The 18,483-nt window shown below is 33.3% G+C and overlaps 1 protein-coding gene across 5 annotated transcripts; it reads right to left on the bottom strand.

Moving 5' to 3' along the window:
* Window positions 1-2,238: 2,238 nt before the first annotated feature.
* Window positions 2,239-15,139, bottom strand: LOC105112252 (phospholipase SGR2-like). 5 transcript variants are annotated; one of them, XM_011007882.1, is made up of 21 exons: window positions 14,807-15,139; window positions 14,209-14,309; window positions 13,534-13,728; window positions 12,855-13,010; window positions 12,531-12,602; window positions 12,278-12,430; window positions 11,593-11,643; window positions 10,987-11,157; window positions 9,771-9,920; window positions 7,772-7,867; window positions 7,144-7,677; window positions 7,000-7,063; window positions 6,787-6,908; window positions 6,506-6,578; window positions 6,281-6,383; window positions 5,837-5,930; window positions 5,669-5,731; window positions 4,973-5,021; window positions 4,669-4,766; window positions 3,469-3,515; window positions 2,239-2,916 (listed from the first exon to the last, which is right to left on the bottom strand). In XM_011007882.1, the coding sequence occupies exons 1-21, from the start codon at window positions 15,006-15,008 to the stop codon at window positions 2,676-2,678; spliced, it is 2,835 nt and encodes a 944-aa protein (XP_011006184.1). In that variant the 5' UTR covers window positions 15,009-15,139; the 3' UTR covers window positions 2,239-2,675. The 5 variants fall into 5 exon arrangements, with proteins under 5 accessions (XP_011006184.1, XP_011006185.1, XP_011006186.1 ...); XM_011007883.1 differs by having other exon boundaries at window positions 7,772-7,837; XM_011007884.1 differs by having other exon boundaries at window positions 4,669-4,763; window positions 7,772-7,837.
* Window positions 15,140-18,483: the final 3,344 nt, after the last annotated feature.

Genomic DNA, 18,483 nt, shown 5'->3' with positions numbered 1-18,483 from the left:
ATTAGAGTTAAAAGCCTAATAAATTATGTGAAACACAAAAGGAGTGAATTTTATTGTGAGAATAAACGCATGAGGTTTGTGTGAGGAAAACATTTATTTGCTATTAACCATTATTTCAAGTATAAACAATGTTTTCAAAAAGTGTTGGGAAAAAAAAAAGCAAGAATTATGGAGGAAAGGTTGGATAGAAAGGAAGTTATAGTAAAGACATTAATAAGTTTGATGAGATGATTAGTAGGTAAGGAGTATTTAGTTGTAAAGAAAAGGAAGTTAAAATGCTTGTCATTGGGACTATAATGAATAATGAGAGTGTGGATAATGATTTTAAAGTAAAAGAAAAGAAAGACGTAGTTAATCTTGGTAAAAGACTTCAAATGCAACAAAACCCTATGTATGAGCCATGACCTAAAAGAAGAATGAGAGGTAGGTCATAATCAATTAATATATTTGGTCATGGTAAGACTGATAGTTTAAATCATAATTTAGGTAGTATTAAACTCAAAATCTCACGGATTCAGGAAAAGAGTGATTTGGGGGCTTACTCTATCAATTGACCTCCACTACCCTTGAAATAGTCGTCGTTTCTTACTCTTTCTTACTTCTACAAAACCTCGTGATCGACTTCAGTCATTGTTCCTCATAGCAACACCACCTAAACCATCAGCTCAACGTCATGATCACAATTGAAACTCTTGTGTCAAGTGAGTCATTTCTCTATCAACCTTTATTTTTTGCAAATCATTTCGAGTACATGCAGAACGTGAACTACTACTATTCACATATTGCAAATAATTAACTTTGAGGTGGGTTGGACCTGTTTCAGCCATGCCTAAATAGATGGTATGGGTTGGCCCACCCTCTAAAAGGGTTAGTTTTGTTGGGTTGATTTCGGCCTAACCCGGCTGAGTTCAACCTAGTTAGTTGTCTAGCCGATCCCACATATTAAATAATATTATATTAATATTATATTATGTATCTTTCTTAAAAAATTCAAAAATCCTTTTAAAAAATTTATGATTTTCCCACATGTTTTTTTGCTAATTTTACTTAATATTGGATTGGATACTTACACTGTAAGATATAGATCCGGTATTAAAATACCTGGTTTTCTTTGAAAGTTTTCAAAAAACATATTAAATATTTTAAATTAATTTTCCCTTTCAAAAAATAAAAATAAAAATATTTTTTTTATGCATACGGTCAAATCCTAAAAATTTTCCAGGCATATCTTTATAGAAACAACTTTCTTATGTTTTAAAATGTAAAATGGATATCTTAACCAATTTATGAATATCCATTAAGGTTTGATTAAAATATCAAAAACTCTTTTACATTTTTATTTTTTATTTTTATTTGGATTTAGATTCAAACTTTAATAAATTGTGGAGTGTAAAATTACATGATAGAATACACTTTCAAATATTAAAGATATAAGGTGTAGGAAATGTGATGCTAAAATTCAGATTCTAAAATGGTTAGAATTTAACTTGATAAGGTAGACACTATATTATAAAGAGAGATCTATCTTGAATTGTAGATAAAACAAATAAATAAAAATTTGACCTAGAAAAACAATCAAATAACAATACAGTTTTCTCCTTATATAATTAGTATTTTACTCAAACTCAAATTTTTAATAACTATAATAATAGATTATAACTATTAAATATTAATTATAATATTATAATTAAATTTAAAAAACTTTCCAACATCACTCATTGAGAGGTACAATAAAACTGTCGTTGCCGAAAACATCACCAGACACCCGCAACAGACCTAAGGAAAATGCTACGGAAAGCGGGGACATGGGATATGCTAAAAGGCAAATACCTAATTGTAGTTCCATTGATCTAGGTATCTAGTCTTAAAAAGGTAAATTCCACCCTTTACCATTGAATTGCTCCTCCAGTCCTTCCAATCACCAAGAATTCTCTTACAAAATTAACCATATTAAGAAATTCCAAGCTTTCCTTGGGCAGAAATAAATCCTACAGTCGTAAAGACTGTTTTCGAATCGAATCCAAAAAGTTCCGCTCTTGCACCTGAAGATGAGGCCAGGCCGGTAGATGCAGTCGGGATGGTATTGCCTCGATGAGACTTAAATTAATTGAAGTATTCAAGACCACCAGGAAACTTGGACCAAAAGATTTAAACCCAGCACAAAATCTAGCTTGGTCATCCCTAAAATTTGAAATCACCTTTCTAAGGTATGCAAATTATATAAAACGAACTCGGATATGATGCAAGTCACCTTGATTGACATTGCTTTTGCTGTCAGGAAGAAAGTTGATGTAAACATGTTACAGTAGTTACAACCAGTAGTACACAGTTCTATCATACTGTACATTTTTCCAGTTTTTACAAAATACATTTTCACGAGCCAGAATTCTTTTTTTATGTACATAATAAGCATAAAACAAAAAATCTGCGGTGTCAAAGTATGGTCGAGCAACTACCCTATAACTAACATCTGCATGCAACGCCTTCGATTCCACATCAACTTCATTCTAAAATCTTTGAAGCTGCATTAGAATCATGCTCCGCCCCCCAAGTCTGATGATGCAGTTGGTGCAAAGACACTTGACGTAAACAATAAGGAGAAGCCCTGTTGTATGCATCTGCATCTGCATCTGCATCTGCATCTGACATGCCGCAACAAGAACTTCAGTCAGTACTCAAGGGTTTTTCATATATTTCTTTGCTTTCCTCGAGAAGTTTCTAGCCATCATTCTGTCAGAGAATGTCAAAGGAAGTTCCTCCTCAGCAGCCTCACTGTTATCATACCAGCCTGTGGAACCAATCTTATATTTTGAGGTGCCTCCATTAGATTCTGTAGGTAAGATGGGGTCTTCAGGTATCTCCCTATACAAGTGTTTTAAAATGAAGAGTACAGTGTCATGATCCCTCCAATAGTTCCTGCACGTCATGATTTATCAATTAAAAACAGAACTAGCATCTTCTTACCTGCAACAAAATGAAGAGCAGACTAGCAATACATAACAATTAAAAGCAAAAAATTAAAATTAAACTGAGACATGAAATGACAAGGCAACTACAAGCAAGAGTCATGCTACATCCTTCAAGAAACCTCTTTGGAGAGAGAAAACAACCTGCTAATGCATGTAATGCATCCCCATCCAGAAAAGCATTATATTCTCAACAGGGATATGGCAGCAAAACACTTCAATGATACATGGACAACAAATGTCGCATTTCAATGATACATGCACAGCACCTTACAGGAACATCAATTTTAATTAACAAGTCTGGGTCTTCCTGTGAGCATAACCAGGTAAACAGTCTGAAGTTTTTAACAGCAAGATTTAATAGTCAAAATATCCCCAATAAGTTCAACAAGCATGACCAATTTTATAAGAAAATAATTTGCAGATTCTGCTCCATGGAAACCAAACAAATCCTGGACCTCAATTCATAAAAGATCTTGATCTCAGAGTTCAAGGAATTTACGTGTGCGCTCCAATGGCTTGCAGATATGGATGCTTAAAAGTTTTATCCTGCATGGTTACCACACAAACAAAGGTTAGGGAGGGAATCAGAAATGGGTTGACAATTATGATACCTGGGAAAACTAAAATCCTGTACAAAGTAAGCAACTAGGACAAACTGTTCTTTGTTAGGAATAAATTGTATCCCTGCCCCAAAAAAATTACCAATTAACAGGAAAATCTTTGGGACATCTGTTTGGTGACAATTTATGAAGTGGTCATGTCAGAAACTAACAGAAGCGCAAACCTCTTCCCCATATCCCCATCAGCACCTGTGGAATTACTATTATGATGTGGAAAGACACTACCCGTATCAATTTCTGTTGTTGAACTGTAGATGACACCACATCTCATTCTATCGCTAGTACCAATGCATTACAGCAGTTCTACCAAATTATACTAGTGCTAGCACCAATACCACATGGAACGATGAACAAAAACATAAATCCGTACTTCACCAAAATGCAAATATCATTTTTATTGCTTGTGGTAATTCAGATTATCTGGGGCTTGAGCTATGTAGACTTCATCTATTGTATGAAAACAGCACATTATCATGATAGAAAAATTAGCTAATAACTAATAGATAGTAGCCAATGCATCTCTAAACCTATTATATTAGTAAATGCCAGTATAAGATGCAAACAACTTCATTGTTAAAGAATGCATCTCTAAACCTGTTATATTGGTGGACAACCTGTTATGTTGGTGGATGTCGGAATACAATACAAATATCTTCATTGATAAAGAAAATTAAAAATAAAAAAAGAAGACACACTAAGCTCTCACCGATAATGGAATAACAGGAAACATTCCATGTTATATGCAGAACTGGAAGCCAGATGGTGCATATTAAGAGAATCTATACGCCATTGAATGTCAAAAGTAGATAACCACATTCCCATGAACAATTTTGTTCCTTTTTTCTATTTAGTAGTCACGCGAGACTGGTGATGGGTATAAACAATTGTCCCATATTTTTTAAAAGCATATGCATTAATGATGCAGACCATGCTCAACTGCATATGCGTATGCACTCACATGTGACAATTGTACAAAAGAGTTTTGGTCAAAGAAATGTTCACGCAAAAAGCATTTTCAACAAGGGAGTGAAATAATGGTGCAGCTTTAAACAAAAACAAGAAAATGTACTGCCACGCACTTGAAGTATGTGGTCTATTCGTCCTTCACTTCCAGTTAGCCTCTCCATCATCATTGAGCCATATGTTCTCTCTTCTTTTTCAAGGGAATTTTCTTCTAAAACACAAATAACAAATGGTCAATGAGCAAAAAATATAGAAGTTCTCAATGAGATTATAAACAGTTTTTTAGGAAGGGATATCCTTTCTTTCCTGGTTTGTAGAAGGGGGGTGCGGGGCTGGTGTGGGGAAAGAAATAAGGGAAGCAGATGATATAAAGAAATTGTAAGAGAAGTTACATGATGAAAACAAAGAAAATTTCTCTACCTTCTTCACTGTATGCAATCCTTGATTGGCAAACTGTAAGCACCTTACCCTGTTTAAATACTAAAATATTTAGAGCTATGCCTTCAGCATTTCCTCAAACATAAAGAGAAAGCAGGCATGAAACATGTATATAAGGTATGAGTCACTAATTTTCTTGTGAAATATGGACCAATTCATCCAGCACAAACCCAAGCTGAACAGTGAATCCATAATGAAAAACTAACAGATCAAGCCACACTTCAATGCACAAGTATTCCTAAATAGCAAGCTAAATATTGAGCGCACACATGTGTTCATTGTGAGTGTCATTGCTCATGTAGGTCTCATTGAGTCCATCTACCTGTCTAAGATATTACCAAAGGGCATGTAGTAGATACTCAGCAAAGCAAGGAGAATTAGGGCTTGGATTCAGTCCTCGCTTGGGAGAGAGGGAGTGCCTGAGAAGGCTCAGAATTAAACTTAGGGCGAAGTTTAGAGTGGGAATTTTATATTTAACACATTCAAAGGTAAAGCGAAGTCTTTCAAACCAAGAGACATGCAACTTGAGAATCCTTAATGCCAGAATCATTTAACAATCCTTTTTAACTTTTTCCTCAGTTAAGTAATAAATTATTGAAAGAAGTGTGTGGTATGTGCACAAGATACTTCATGCGAACAAAAGGAGATAACCTTGGGAAATCTTACAGAGCTTATTACCTTTACAAAGTTTAGATGATTCATTATTGCTTGAGAACGACCAGCTAAATCTTCAGTTAGCTCCTGTGTAACAGAGTATGAACACACCAGAAGAATAAATGAACAGATAAAAACATAGGATGGTGGAAGTCCCCTTTTATCCAAAAATTATTTTCTTAAGAACCTTACCTGAAACCCAATGTGCAACCTTCTTCCACCTTTGTGGTAAGGAATAATAACTGGGCGCTTGCTGATAAATTCTTTACAGACTAGAGGTTCTATTCTGTATAAGAATTTGAAAAGGCTTTTATAATTTGTACCAAATTAAGGAGATACCACCAAACAAACACCATATAAAAAGGTGGACATGAGCACACGAGGCTAAAGTGCACAAAAAAGTATAGGAAGTGTAAATAGTGTAGGCATAGAGAAGCTGGCTTTTTGTGCGTGGCAAGGGAAGAAGAGAAGAAGCTGTCTGATACTTCTCCCAGTTCAAAACAAATATAAACAAATCAAAAGTTCATCCCAAGATCTTTCTGCACATGTTCCGTTGCAATAGGATAACTACTATTTCACATGTGAAAAAACAAAATATAAATGTCTTAGAAATGAAAATTGATGGGAAAGGCAAACCTATATGCTACAGGATCAAATGGGTGAAAAATATTGAACATTTGACTACATGCTGGCATCTCTTCACTGATATTTTCCTCTGCCCAATATTTTTGCCCTTTACCTGGGAAATTGAAGAAAAATAAATATTAAAACAAGATTTTGAAAATAAGAAGTGCTATTTCAAGTATTAAATGACAATTCAAAGTCAATGTTGAAAATAAGACATGCTATTTCAAGCATTACCGATTCCAATCCGAATGTTGCGAAGAGAAAGAAAGACTCCAAGAGGAGATCCAACAGCAAAGAATGTGTCTACCTGATATATGAGCATTCAAATAAAATTAATGGCATGATCTATCAGGTATTTTTTGTAGTCTCAACTAAAATGAGAAATTTCTAACAATTCTCCCTTCTACCATCTGAATTTGAAATTCTATCAAATGTAGAGTTGGCAAAAACTAGTATACCACCACAACATAAAGATAAAAGAAAATTACAAATAGACTGAACAAGAATTTGTGTACCTTGAATTCAAGTTTTGTGTACTTTATACAAGGGGTATAACTCCTTGCTGCTTCATCTTGTCCAAGTGCCAACGTCTCAGATATGGGTTGCTTTGGCATGTTTTCAGTAGCCTTTCCCCTTTCTGTTTGACACATAAAATCCAGATATGCCAAAACATGAGAGTGCCTTAACCTAAGATGCAAATAAATTATGTGATTTGATGCACACCCTACCATTTGCATTTGCACCACCACACTTGGATTCCAATTCTGCTATTTTAGCTTTTAAGGAATTGATCTGTAAAACAGAATATAAAGTCATATTGAAAACCCAAACAAGATAAATTCTAAAGAATATGAAATATCTAAAATGCAGACCTCTTCCATCAGCATATTAATTTCTTTTTCCTTATTGCCGGTGTCTTCACTGCCTTCCACTTCCATATTGTCCACACCACTCATTGGGTCTTCTAACTTCATTTCTGTACCTTCACATACAAGATCTCTTTCCTGAGAGAACACATTACTGGAGTCATGAACAAATTCATGGAGACTTTCTTTTCCACCCATTTGCTTAAAATTTGAATCTGATGAAGTTTCATCCAAATCTGACACATGAGGACTCAAGATTGAGGAAAAATCATGAGCACACCCATCCTCTTGTAATAAAGCTGATCGTGCAGTCATCATTTCTTCATCAACAGGATCCACAATGTCCTTGGCTTCACTGACCACGTTGGAATTGTTACCCTCCAGATTGGTCAAGTCATGCTTCATATCAAGGGAAGATTCTTGACTCCTATGATGTTCGTTATACATCCAATCCATTGGGAATGGAGAAGACAGATTCTCTTGATGGCACAGGATGTCATATGAGAGGACACTTCCCAATGAATGACCATATATCGAAACCTGGATAAATGTTAGTGTACTATTGAGACTGTTCAGTGGAAATCAAGATTATAGCTTGATGAAGAAACAGAGCATTTGCTCAAAGAGCTTATACCTTTCCATCATAACCAGGATTCCGCTTAAGAAACTTCAAGTACAGGTGGTTTAATTGGTTTGATACCTGGAGCAAAGTGATACCAATCAATTCAACCTCGAAACATAATTGTAACGGAGACCGAATTGCTTTAAACTTTCAACTTTGGCCTCTGTGAAATAAATAAAAAACCATTTTTTCCAAACAAATTGGTTGAAGAGATGAAAGGAATAAAATAAAAGTACTCAATAACATACATTTTCCAAAAGAACCTTGCTATTTTAATGAAGAACTAGCATCAATCAGGAATTAAAATTAGCTACTACTAAAAAGCTAAGATATGGCTTCAACAATATTTAGGGTACCTGCAAAAGTTAGTTAGATTTATCCTCAGTTGCCATTTTCTTCTATTTGCCATGCTTCTCTAATAGGGAATTATATTATGAATCATAGGAAATCACCAATCCAAACATTCTCAATTCAACTCATGTTCTCATCACCCACAATCTTCTCTGGTAGTAATTTTGATGATAATGGGGGTGCAACAGATTTATTCACAAAATCAAACCATCTCATAAACCATTCCATTTCACTTTTTGCAGCCTTAGTAGAATGGTAACTTATGGATGCTACTAGTGGCATTACTAGAAGTTACAAGTTCTATACCATTGCAAAAGGCAGACAAGTATAATTTGTCACTTCCATGTCCTGTCATTACTGTAGACACCATCTCACACACAAACCACTATTGCTGTTGCAATTCCATCCATGCTAAAAACCTGGAAGATTTACTCTCAATCAGATTTCTGGGGTTTGGTAATTATGTAGGTAGTGTGTTGAGGTGACATGCAATAGTCCTGCTATTTTGTGCATCTGGTTTGAATGAAGTCAAGAATATTTCAAGATGAGCAGCTTCCTTTCCTTTTTATATGGGATAAACATTGTATTCGTAGGGTGCTTTGCTATAGGTGACTAGTGTCTCTTCAGCTGGTATGCAAAGGGAAAGGAAGCTATCTTTTACTATCAGAAGGAAAAGAATGCCATCAGCTCTAACCACTACCACTTCCTAGACGCTGTCTCAACACAGCTTCCAACTCAAGTATGCCTCAAAGCTAACTTGTTTCACTTTATTAATTTACCAAATTTTGATATCATTTTCCTAGTTGTTAATGTCTGGAATTTTTTAATATGAACCATCCTGCGCACACCATTTCTTCTGGAAAAAAGCATTTTCCTAACTTCTTCCTTCCATTCCTTTTTTTTTTTTATCTTCAATAGAGATGTATATCTCATGTTTCCTTGTGTAGAACCACACACATACAGGAAAAAAAGACTAAATTTATAACTACTTAAGTTACCCTTAATTCTAATTTCAAGATTAACTACTTAGGGTAATTGTTTATGATGTGTAATTTTATGTCTGAATTATTCTATACTTGACATTAGAGATAAAATTTAGTTCTTGAATTTAAAATAGAATAGATAACGCAACTTAATGTAAGCTAGCATTCTTCATGGTTGTCTTGAAAATGTTGTGACTTCTTTTGTTTCATGTTTCAGGGAAAAAATTATTTTACCCAATTGTTATTATAACTCCAGTTGAAAATCCAAGAGCATGAAAATTGAGATCATAACATCAGAGACCCATGAAAGATGAAAGTGCTTTCAAAGGAGACAGGTAAGTCAAGATTCTCTTAAGACAGCTCTTTCCCAAATTCATCCATTCATCGCATGCATAAAATTACTTCACTAATAATCAGAAAAAAGTTGTGTCAACATGAAGAGCTTTTGTGTGCTTTCTCATTTATTCCTTTTATTTTTCTCTTTTTTGTTGGAAGGAGAAAGCATTCAATATGGACAAGTAAATAATAGAAGTTGAATATCCATTCTGGTGGACATATGTGAAGATGGCATCTCCATTCACAACAGAACCCAAGGATGATTCTTTATAATTAGCCTTCATTGCAAGGTAATTAGCAATTAAAAGGAAGAAAAAATTGAAGGATCAAATATGCAGTACCGAATTAATAATGTCTTGACAATAGATGGGGCTCATGTAGTACAATACATCATGAACTGTTGCACTCAGCATAACTCGCAAACCACGTACACCATCTAAAGTAATCTTTTCAACCGCAGCTTCACCACTAAGCTTCAAGCCCTTTCTCCACTACAAAAGCAAAAAGGAGTGTGCAATATGAGAAGCAGACAGGAAGACATGCAATAGAATTTTTAAAGAAGTTTGTGACTAACTTATGTGAAATCAAATTGTACAGCACATAAAGTCCATTTCTAGCATGCCCTATAGTTTCTACGGAAAGTACGATGCAACCATCCATCCATAAACCCTATACAAGCACTCCCCCCAATCTCCCTTACTTCTGCCATATAGTTTGAGTGCAACCAAAACCCAAACCCAAACATGCTTTGGTTTTAGTGAATAAATAAATAAAAATTGATATTTTTTATCACAAATTGGTACTCAGATTAAGAAGTTTTTGGTAAATAATTGCAAGCTTCTGACCCTAAAAAGACCCCGAAAAAATTAATAATTTTTTGCTAATAATCCAATGCAATTCCAAGACTAACACTTTTCAGAAGCAGTCCTAGTTTATGAAATAGAGAAGCAACCATACACCATTCAGCTAATGTAAACCTGAATGTTCAAATGCTATTATCATATTCACTTCATTTTCTTCAAGGACGGGGGGGGGGGATGGAAAAGGCCAATACAATAGACAGCCTTGCCCAACATCTTTCCATTCATATTAAATCATTATGATAAATTTATTAAGAAAATAAAACGAGACAAAGTCTCCATTCATCACCTCTTCACAGGGGAGTCAAACAACACAAATAGATAAATAGTTAATCAAAGGCTAAACACAAAAGTATGTCATCCCAGAAGGACAATTTAATTTTTCTCTTTTGAGAAGTTCATTTTAGCTGTCCACTTTGAAAAGCCAATGTGCAAGATAAAATAGATTTACAAAATGATCTTATGCATGGTGAATGCCAAATGTACAAACATCACAATTTAGAATCTTTTAGGTATAATTTGTTGGAAATTGACCGTATTTAACTTGGATATAAACATACTAATAGATGCCTCCTTGAAAATAATTCCTGAGATCAACAATATTCAACATGGACACAAACATACAAGTAACATTGTCCCAAAACTTTGGACCTTATAAGACAGACTGAATTTGCGATGACAGTATTATTTAATTTACCTGGCATGGAATGAAAAGAACTCGTTGAGCACCTCGTTGGTGTGAAGTAAGATGTTGTTCAGCAAGACTCGCGGTGATATGGCGGAAGTTTCCAACATCATCAACAAGATTGGACTTCTCCAATCTTTGGCCAATACCATGAACCATAAAAACCACATGTTGAACAGGGACCTAGACCAAGAATACAAGATTAAAACCCTAGCTATCAACAAGTTTATTTCAAACTTATTGCAGAAAGATGTTAAATGAGAGAGTCAAATGCATGATGCAAAATCATAAGTATTTATTTTACAGCAAATTATGGAGACAGAGAAAGGCAAATCTGAATGAAATGCATACTTTAACTGGGTAAATCTACCACATTTTGCCACCACATTTTTTTCCACTTTACACAAGACAGGAAATATAAAACCAAAAAAGGAGTTCGAGCAAGTCATATGTAGCCATTCTCCTAATCATATTGTTTGTAATTTGTTGATTAAGATGCATAATTGATAAACACATCAAGAAACTGAACATTACCAAGGAAAGATCATGTGTGCATCATGTATTTGTGATATACAGACAAACTGTCCAATACAACTTGCAGAACTAAATAGTGAATACCTGTGAGCAGTAATCATCCATTTCCTCCTCCTTCCGCTGTCGTAGTTCATCCTGAAGTACAAGAAAATAACCATTAACAGGAGAGACAATTAGTTGTTAACTTCCATCAGCCACAAGAAATGCAGCCCCTTATCATACCAATTAAAAATTATTAGCATATCAGGCATCATGTCATAGTAAAGTAAGCTGGATAAATAGCCCGGTTTATAAGACAGGAAAAGCACAAGAATAATGAATAATTGATTATTGTTAACAGGAGAGACAATTAGTTGTTAACTTCCATCAGCCACAAGAAATGCAGCCCCTTATCATACCAATTAAAAATTATTAGCATATCAGGCATCATGTCATAGTAAAGTAAGCTGGATAATTAGCCTTGTTTATAAGACAAGAAAAGCACAAGAATAATGAATATGATCTACTTAAGGTTATCAATGATTAGCAGTGGCAGCAGGAGAAGTAATGTTGGCAGTGTCATTGGTGTAACTGTGGTCATTTGTTGATGATCACAAAAGAATGGTCATAATGATGGTTAAATTATAGAATTGAGTAATGCATCTCCCTTTTTGTTCCTAAATTTGTTATAGAAGTATTTTTCACATAAAAAATTTTCAGAAACTGTTTCAGAAACCAGAAGAATTATACAAATACCAAACTAGTATCAGAACAAAGTATAGAAATACACCTGGGTTGGTTTAGCTGAGTGAGATGCAGAGTAACCACGCCTTAACTTGATTTCATTCCCACTCAAGCTAACAATATTAGAAAAACCAGAAGCATCAATGTTGAGCCAAGCCTCCCAAGTATCATCTTCTCCCGTAAAAAGGGCATGAAGTCCCTACATTCAGAATCAACCATGTTTGTTATGCATCATATGCTGCACTAGATAACAAGAAATAAAAAGATAAATATCCTTTCTTGGAAAACGATACAAATACCAGTGTAGAGCCTTGCAGATCAACACGGGCTGCAAAAAGGCCTGATGGTTGAAACATCCTTCGGTGCCAAACCTAAAGACAAGTCCAAAGTTGAAGAGAGAACGACCTTCATAATAGCAAGAAGTAAAATGCATAAAGAACACTACAAGCCTAAACTATGCATTTCCAAAGTAGATAATGCAACTCCAGCAAGATTCTAACCAAGTACTTTTCAAACTATCAAGCAAATTTACTTGACATAAACAACAATTTCTGACAAGGAATAGCCATCCATTATTGGAAATACCGTGGATCAAAGGAATAGATGTTAGTGATAGTGCAAACCTGGCTCCGGTATGCAATCTCTAACTGTTCAGCTACATCCTCTCGAAGAGGGAGCCAATCCAAGCCTCCTTTACGAGCAAACCAATGACCTCTCAAAACACGCCGATTTTCTCCATTCCAATAAACAGGAAAACAATGTCTCTTCACCAGATCTACCTGCATAATGACACCATGCCAGTTTTTGACAGTGTCAATAGGAAATTTTTATGGATGACACCCAAAAAAAAGTGTAAGAATAATGTGCAACAAAAAAATCATGTTTACATACTCAAATGCATGTTAACAATACAAGTCTCAGCAAAGATGGATAAACAGGCAGCTCCATAACCAAACTGTCCTTCCTTATCCTTCTTGAAAGCAACATGTTTGCTAAAATTTTCTGTCAACTATTGATACTCTTTTCGAAACTGATCTGGGAAGAAATTCAAATATGATCCCTTTTTTTTAACAAATGAATAAGATGTACAAGACACAAAAACTGATGGAACCACGGAGATGTTCTGAAAAATTGATACAGCAGGAACTCAAACCTGAGTTCTGAAACAAGTTAACAAAAAGCAAACAGCCAGAGCAGAATGCTGCAATGGAATTCTAATGACAGTTTTCCCACCACACACAATGCACTAACGCTGGAAATTCTTACTTAAAACTTCAGTGAAAAACATATGGCCTTGCATACCTCATAGAGTCCTCCCTTGACAGGCACACCTACTCTCTCCTCTTCCACTTCATGTAGTTGAGCTGCTCGTCCACCCTCTGGAGAATCAGCATTTTCTAGTGTATTGAACTTCTTACTGGTGGTAGGCCAACCCACTGGGCCTTCGCTACATTCTGCATACTCTTTCCACCAACTAGTGAGCAACTCTTCTTCTCTCTGTGAATCACAAAATCAAAATTGGAAAAAAAAAATGATTGCACCATCAGGCATGAAATCAGGTTCCATTGCCTTGTATACATACTATAACTATGTATTGAGTGTGTGTTTGGCATTGTGGTAGCTTTTACGGTTTGAAAAGGTAGGTTTAAGAAAAACTACAAATTATAGCTTTTTTGTAATCAAGGTTTCAAAAGAAAGCTTTCAGTAGGATCCATGCAAGACTATGGATTGTGTTGATTAACTAAACACTTTCAAAACTATGGTTGGGGCAAAACACAGTTTCAACCACATTTCACTACACTACCAAACAAACCCTAATCGTCAACATTACATTTTATATCCACAACATAATGAATGTGCGAATAGAAGCTTGTTTTGTTTTCAATAAAAAATTCTCATACAGAATCTTGCAGTCCCAGATGCACATAAAATGGGGGTGCTTGAACAGCAAACCAACAAATAAGCATCTAAAATGACCTGCAAGAAAGATGCTTCTATTGCAAGAGAATCCCTCATACCAAAACGAAAATAGTCGCTCTTTCCCACTATCTCAGTGAGCGGGACTGAGGCAGCTAACTCTGCAGAAACACCAAAAAGAAAAATGAGAGCTTTTTTTCCTTTTTCCTTTCCCTTCATAAATTAGCAAGTTAGTTCTTTCTTCTCATAAATTAGCACAATCTAATAGGGATGAAGGAATATTAAGCCAAGCATCAAATTTTAGTTCTTTCTTCTCATAAATTAGCACAATCTAATAGGGATGAAGGAATATTGTGCCAAGCATCAAATTCCATGTGTTTAGGTCAAACGAAGCATTTTGGAACCAAGCAAAGCAAAGAAATTAAAAAAAAAAAAACAAGCAAACCATAATCACAAGTACTTTTTTTATACATAATAAGTAGAATCTTAGAAATTAAAATGCACTGAAAATGGAAATTTTCCAATTCTAGAAAGCATTATTACCCTTTTCTGCTGTTATCATAAACCAAGGCAAATTAATTAACATCAAACAAAGCAAGCACTAGCAAACAACAAAACGTGAATAAATTGACTAAAAAAAAGCTAAAAGCCTACTCACCATTCTCTGCCAAAGGCACCTTACAGAAATACCACCTAACATCACCACCATCAGATGGACTTCTAGTTTGTGCAAGATACTTTTGACGACCTTTACAATTCTCGATCACATCCTCCAATCTTGCGATATTTGACGGCGTATTCTTTAGCAAATTAGGCAGTATTTCCTCTGAAACCGCTGGATTTGCCTTGCAACCCGCCATCTAAAAACTAAATTATCAAAATGGTGTTTCTTCTTTTCTTGAAAACTAAAAATGGGCACTCTTCAACAAAATAAACGAACTTTGGATCAATATTGCATTTTTTTGGCGAAATATCAAATGTGTTTCCTTCAAACTATATATATATATATATATATATATGGACGCAAATGGATATTTTTAAGCTACGAATTAATTTTTCAAATATTTGTGAATTATTTTAATGTGTTATATTAAACAATAAATTTAAAAATATATATATATTAACATATTTTTATTAAAAATATATGTTTTAAAAAAAATACCATATTTTTAATAAAAAAAAAAAGAGTTCAGACATGAATATATTTGATACCAAACATTAACCAAAGACTCCCGAGCGATTTTTAAGCTAATTTAGATGCCTTAAAAAACAAGTACAGGAATATAAAGGACATGTACCTCAAGAAATTATTGTTTTTATTTCAAAAACTAACCTTAGGTGATTTCACTTTACACACAATTTATTATTTTCTATTAATTATGATTTCACTAAAAAGAATTCATTGGGTTAGTGTTGGAGCATTTTAATCTTTTCCCCCATCTTATTAACTATTCAAAACTTTATCAGATATATAAATATTTTTTTAATATTTTACCATAATAAAGTGATATAATTTCCCTCTTTATTTTTTTAAAATACAATAAAATGGCTAGTTTTCCTTTAAATTAAAAAATATAGTTGATATTCTAATGGTTTTTTGGTCTTTTCATTCTAATTTTTTTATTATTAATAATTTTATAAAAAAAATTATCTCTTTATATATATAAATTATCAATTAAATTAAAATAATTGATGGCACGTATTAATCACACGTTGATATATAAAATGTGCTTGTGTATTTTAAACGGCATGTATAACATTTACAATAAAAGATAATATTCTTCCATCATGTTGTTGGAAGCATCAAGAAGTTCTTTTGCTGATGTTGCGCCAAATGATAGCAATAATAGAGTAGTTTGTCGCTAGTAGTCCTTTTTTTTTTGTTTTTTTTTTTCTTCTCCTTCAAAATTTATAGATTGGTCCTTTTTGTTTTTGAAATTCAAGTTAGTAGATTAACCCGAGTTGGCTCACCCCTTATTGCCCAAGTCAAATGTTTATTATGCTAACATAGGTTGACTCAAATAAGTTTTTTGTTCTTTTTTACCCAATTTTATTATTTCATATTTAATTGGTTAGAAATTTAATAACATTATTGTCTAGTTTATGAAAAGGTTTTTTTTCTCATATTATCGTAGTTTTTTTTTCAATTTTTGTCCATTTACTTTTGTTGTCATTTTTTTTATCATCTCATTAAGATAAAACCTATGTATTTGATCGATTAAACCTATGTATTTGATCGATTAGGGTTATAAGCCGAGTCATGTATTTTTCTTCTTTCTTTAAAATTTGTTTGTGGCACCTAAACATTATTTTTTTAAGAAAAAATAGTGCGAACATGCGGTGTAACTCGAACTCCTTTGTCTTTCTCTCTCAACCTAGAAAGCTAAAAATCAGGTTCGATAAACCTTGATCTAAAGATAATCATGTACTTAATAACCAAATGTATAGGAAAAAAAAGATTTGGACACAAAGATAATCTTGTATCTAAGAACCCTATGTGTGTAAATGACATCATGAAATCAGTTAATTTTTGATAAGTTAATACATGATCTTTGTCCATACAAAAAAAGGTTGATTTGCCATTAAAAAACAAAATAAAAACTCATATTTATTCTCCAACTTGATGCTGAAATTTGCAATAACAAAAATAAAAGTCTTCTCTAACTAACCCATTTTAAGTTTCAAGCTAATAGATGTAAACTAGTAATCAACTAACATAAGTCTAATAATAAAATAAACTCATAAACCATGTCTAATAATAAAAAAAATCAAATTAAAAAATTAATATTCAATGTTAAACATATCATTCTTTTTTATTTAAATGAATCATTGAGTCTACCATATATGATTGGAAAGTTTGAGATTTCTAGTTTTTATTAAAACTTAAATAGCAGCAAACTGCCACATATAACTCCATATATGTTTTAAACAACATACAAAAGTCCAGTCTTGCAGATTTGACAAGATTTATCTAGTAACTTTTACATTCTAAAAAAATATCTTCTTGAGCTCTATTTAACCTAAACATTTACCAACATTCTAAAAAAATATCTTCTCGAGCTCTATTTAACCTAAACATTTACCAAAATGTATTTTTATGTATCAAGTATCTTCTTGTAAAATTTTAGCTCATTTTAATAAACAGTTTAAGAGATATACCTGATTTTACAAAACTAGTTAGCAGACATTTTAAGACCAAATTCGAACCTGGCTTAGTTTGTATCATCTTTTTTTTTTAAAAAAAAAAGAATGACTTGTTTATTCAATTTCACTTCACCACCATCCTTCAACCACTATAGTTTATAAGGTATGAGATGTTAGATAGTATGAGAATTTAACTTTCTTATCAATTTAGTATTAGTTACATTAGTACAGCTACCACCATTTATAATTAAGTTACAATCCTTACTATAAATATAATATCTTGCATGGAATATGTTCTCCCTCTAACCTTCCAAATCATCAACCTTGACATATATCTTCAATACTCTCCTTACCACAAGTGTCTTTCCTTCAACTAGATACTCAACACAAATATCATCATCATCTTATAATTGTAACATCAAATATTCATTTGTTATGTAGCTCTTAAAACCAAATATTCTTATTTTACAATGCATAAATCAAATATCCAATAATGATTCCTATTGTAAATGAACCTTTAAAGATTATTACTATTAGGTTTCAATTAAGAGTATTAAGGTGGCATATTTTTGTGTAATGTAAATATTTTGGCCTTAAATAATTGTTCACTGATAATGGTTATGCATACATGAGTCTTCACTAACTAATATGTCTAAATATTGATTAGGGACAATATTCTAAAATTGAACCATTAATGTGATTGTTTATAGTATCAACACACCCTAAGGCTGATAGATCCATAGAGGTTATGGTTAAACTTTTAGTCAATAAGAGGTCATTCATACCACTAGATCTCAGTCTTGAGTAAATGAACCTATAAATATCACTATTTAAATGTTTAAAATTAAGGTATAAAACTTTATTTAGCAAAATGAGAATCAATCTTCATCATATGATAAATAAAATGTTTGGCACCATCCCTTATAGGTATAAGATTGGATTTATTAAGCCTAACATAAGCTCATCTTAATCATTCACTGACATTATTAGAAAGGACCATCAATGGTTACAGGTCTCAATTAGGAATAATTGGACCAGTTAGATATGTTTTTAGATATGTTAGTTCATTAATAATTATCAAAATGAATGAATCCTTACCGATAATTATTATGGTAGTAATGAGAACTCGAAAACATGACCCAAACATAGAAGGAATAAACTTAAACCTTAGGTTTAACTTATTATAATAGA

The sequence above is a fragment of the Populus euphratica genome, unplaced genomic scaffold (assembly GCF_000495115.2).
Source record: "Populus euphratica unplaced genomic scaffold, PopEup_1.0 scaffold332.1, whole genome shotgun sequence".
Lineage (NCBI taxonomy): Eukaryota > Viridiplantae > Streptophyta > Magnoliopsida > Malpighiales > Salicaceae > Populus > Populus euphratica.
The sequence above is the reverse complement of the archived record's forward strand: the minus strand, read 5'-3'. Positions and strand labels throughout refer to the sequence as shown.